Genomic DNA, 3046 nt, shown 5'->3' on the forward strand with positions numbered 1-3046 from the left:
GAGGACATCACTGCCTTCCATCGTAACTACAGAATATAGAAAAGCAATAGAGCGTCCATCAAAAGATAAGACCTGTTGTCCCATATTTAATTTGGAATAGTTGTCAATGTCTCCTACTTGACTAGGCTTTCGTATTGTATCATGATGCTGACATTTGTCATAAGCAGGAGCACCTTCTATTTTCAAAAATTACACAGTACTATAGCCCATGTATAGCCTATACATGGGCTATAGTACAGTACTATAGGCCATGTATAGCTTATACATGGGCTATAGTACAGGGTAATATTCAGAATTTGTCAATTAAAAAAATGGTCATAACTCAAAAATGTTTAGTCAAAATCACCTCAAACTTTCTACATAGCATCAGGGCATCAATATGTATCAGAAAATGTAATAAAAATTAAGGATTATTTTGGAGCAATTTTTTTTAGAAAAAGCATGGATACCCACATAGCACTAACAATGCGATCTAAATGGCAACTTATGCTAATTATAAATCAATCTTAGATCACAAAATGTCACACTAAAACTCCACCACATTAAGGCATCATACACTATACAATGTACAAACCTCATAATGATAGTTCATACAAGTCAAGTCCCTCCAACAGGTATCACCTCTCATCTTTATCAAACACTAAAGAAGTTTCCAATATTCAATCACATCCTTTCTCTCACTTACAGCTCCAATGATAATGCGGAATATCATCCAGCAATTTCCCCAGACATTGGTCCAGCTTGTGGGCGTGTGACGTGAAAACTGGCTCAAACTCAAAACTGGAGATAAGAACATTGCAAGGAAACCCATTTCAAGTAACTGAGACTCCCAACCTACATGTACATGTACATGAATATCTAATAATGTACACAAATTATACAATACACAATGAATATACTGCACCTACACATGTACAAGTATGCAAATAATATTGTTTAATTAATAATCCAATTTAATTAAAATATAAATTAATAATGTTTTTAGCTCACAACATTTTCTCTTTATGCATGATATGCAGTATCACTTACCAAATGAATACCTAATAAATAATAATAACAATAAATGATATGGTACATATACCGTAGGGCGCCTTTTTTTTAGGGTTATAAATTTTGTGGATTTTTATTTCGCGGATTTAATTTTCATGCCATCTGCCATCTTGTACCGTATTAATTTGATTTTCACAAAAGTAATTTTTGCGAATCTTTAAAAAAATTGCAAAATCCACGAAATTTATAGCCCTTGAAAAAAAGGCGCCCTACGGTAACTAACCATCTCTGACCCACATTAGATAATGACTGATACAGTCCCCACAATATAAAGAACATAATTACATTCCCTGCACTAAGAAACACTATTGTACCAGATACCACAAGTCCTACTGTTCCCATTGAATCTAAACTAATATCAATGTACTCTTTTGGTACCCACCAAAATTATGTTGGGACAAAACTGTTCAGTTTCCAAGAAGACTCACTGCCTGTGCTCTCTTGAATATTTTGAAGGTATAAGTGAATTGGTAGGAGCCAATTTTTTCCTAGGAGCTGTTTGTTCTAATAGAGTGCAATAAGAAATGCTACAACTAGAAATAATTAAATAAATACAAGAGAGAGATTGTAACAACAACACTTTAACTTTCATTCTCTCTTCAAAAGAGATGGTATCAATAATCAGTAATTGGTAGACCATACAGTAGACTAAATTTTAGTATATTACTTATTGAGAAGCTGTAAACAAGGACATTGATATGATCAAGAGTAGATAATAATTAGAGGAAAGTGTCCTACTGTGCATATACCCCTGCTTCATCATATCATAGAATTGAAGAGTCACATTCAGGATATTTCCGTATTTTATTTCAGTAGTTATTCAAAAATAACTAGCAATAACTATAACTACTCAAATATAATACGGAAATATCCTGAATGTGACTCTTCAATTCTACGACGTGATGAAGCAGGGGGTATATGCACAGTAGGACACTCTCCGGCCTCTAATTATTATCTACTCTTGATATGATCAATTGTAGTAAAAGTTCAATGATAATTGGACACTGAACTAGTCAACTACACTACAGTACATCTAATAGTCTTAACTTAATTACATGTAAATGAAACTTGTCCAACGAGTCAACGACCCTCAACCTCACAACCACCAGATGACAAGGCTATGATACTTACAGTAAATAACTGAAAATGATCTAATGAACAACATTCTAACTAGCCAGTACAAGCCAGCAAGTAACTTTCTTTCATCTTGATCCACTGATGATGAAGAAGAACTCTTCCTAACGTTTGAATCTTCTGAAGACTGCCTTTGATTGCTCTGTTTTTCCCTCCATTATTAGATCTAGCTCCGTATACCTAGGTTTACTTTCGTATACTCTAAATTCGTGTTATCACGTGGAATAAGTCACGATCGATGGCTTACGTCTGTGCCTCCGTACACAAGGATACGTCCACCTCAGAATAGCAGGAGGACAAGAGGAATGATTTCATGAGCCTTTTCTCTCAGAAGAAGATTCAAGTGAATCACAGCATTTGTACAGTCCTCCAGGCTCCATTTTTAAGGTGTGACTTTGGGAGTGGTTAAATCAACCGCATATATATCCGCATCGCAGGCTCGTCACCACCATCTCATCTCTCCTCTCCTTTAAATTGTATGCATTAGATCTACTTAAACTAATTTCAAATGGCTTCAAAACCATCACATTTCTCATTGGGTGAGTCAGATTATTTGTAATATGATCATATCTCATGATGATGACATCCTTTATGTGGTTGGGTTTATGATATTTTAGTATTCATATCTTTCCTGTGAATGACGTTTCTGATTTATAATAATATTCATTGGGATACCGTAAATGGAAATTTTTTCAGGCCGCCATTGTGGAGGTATTGCTGCACTGTTTTCAATGGAGCTCGATACACTTTCTGCCGTTTTGTAAGAAGAGCAAGCCGGCAGTTATAACCTCAAAATGTGAAAAATTGCAACTTGTAGCATTCTTTTCATAGGTCTGCAACTGTTTGGAGTCACTGGAGTGAC

At 35.1% G+C, this 3046-nt stretch overlaps 2 protein-coding genes across 7 annotated transcripts in view; one reads left to right on the top strand and one right to left on the bottom strand.

The window, feature by feature from the left end:
* Positions 1-2376, bottom strand: part of LOC100637608 (lipase maturation factor 1-like) — a 6286-nt gene extending 3910 nt beyond the window's left edge. For 3 of the 6 annotated variants that reach the window (XM_020004483.1, XM_020004481.1, XM_020004482.1), the window contains exons 1-4: positions 1479-1789; positions 1030-1040; positions 686-834; positions 575-640 (exon numbers count right to left, since the gene is read on the bottom strand). In XM_020004483.1, coding sequence (XP_019860042.1) covers positions 575-640; positions 686-834; positions 1030-1040; positions 1479-1690 — 438 coding nt within the window. In that variant the 5' untranslated portion in view covers positions 1691-1789. Of the gene's footprint in view, positions 73-117; positions 177-574; positions 641-685; positions 835-1029; positions 1041-1273; positions 1790-2181 lie in introns of those variants that run through there. The other 3 variants (XM_020004484.1, XM_020004486.1, XM_020004485.1) reach the window with 3 other exon arrangements.
* A 264-nt stretch (positions 2377-2640) lies between these two features.
* The window catches only part of LOC109588310 (uncharacterized), a 2636-nt gene continuing 2230 nt past the window's right edge, over positions 2641-3046 (top strand). Inside the window, exon 1 of the mRNA XM_020004480.1 lies at positions 2641-2723. Within this exon, the coding sequence (XP_019860039.1) occupies positions 2693-2723 (31 nt within the window). The 5' untranslated portion in view covers positions 2641-2692. The remainder of the gene's footprint in view (positions 2724-3046) is intronic.

Source organism: Amphimedon queenslandica, unplaced genomic scaffold (genome assembly GCF_000090795.2).
Source record: "Amphimedon queenslandica unplaced genomic scaffold, v1.1 AMPQUscaffold_12170, whole genome shotgun sequence".
Lineage (NCBI taxonomy): Eukaryota > Metazoa > Porifera > Demospongiae > Haplosclerida > Niphatidae > Amphimedon > Amphimedon queenslandica.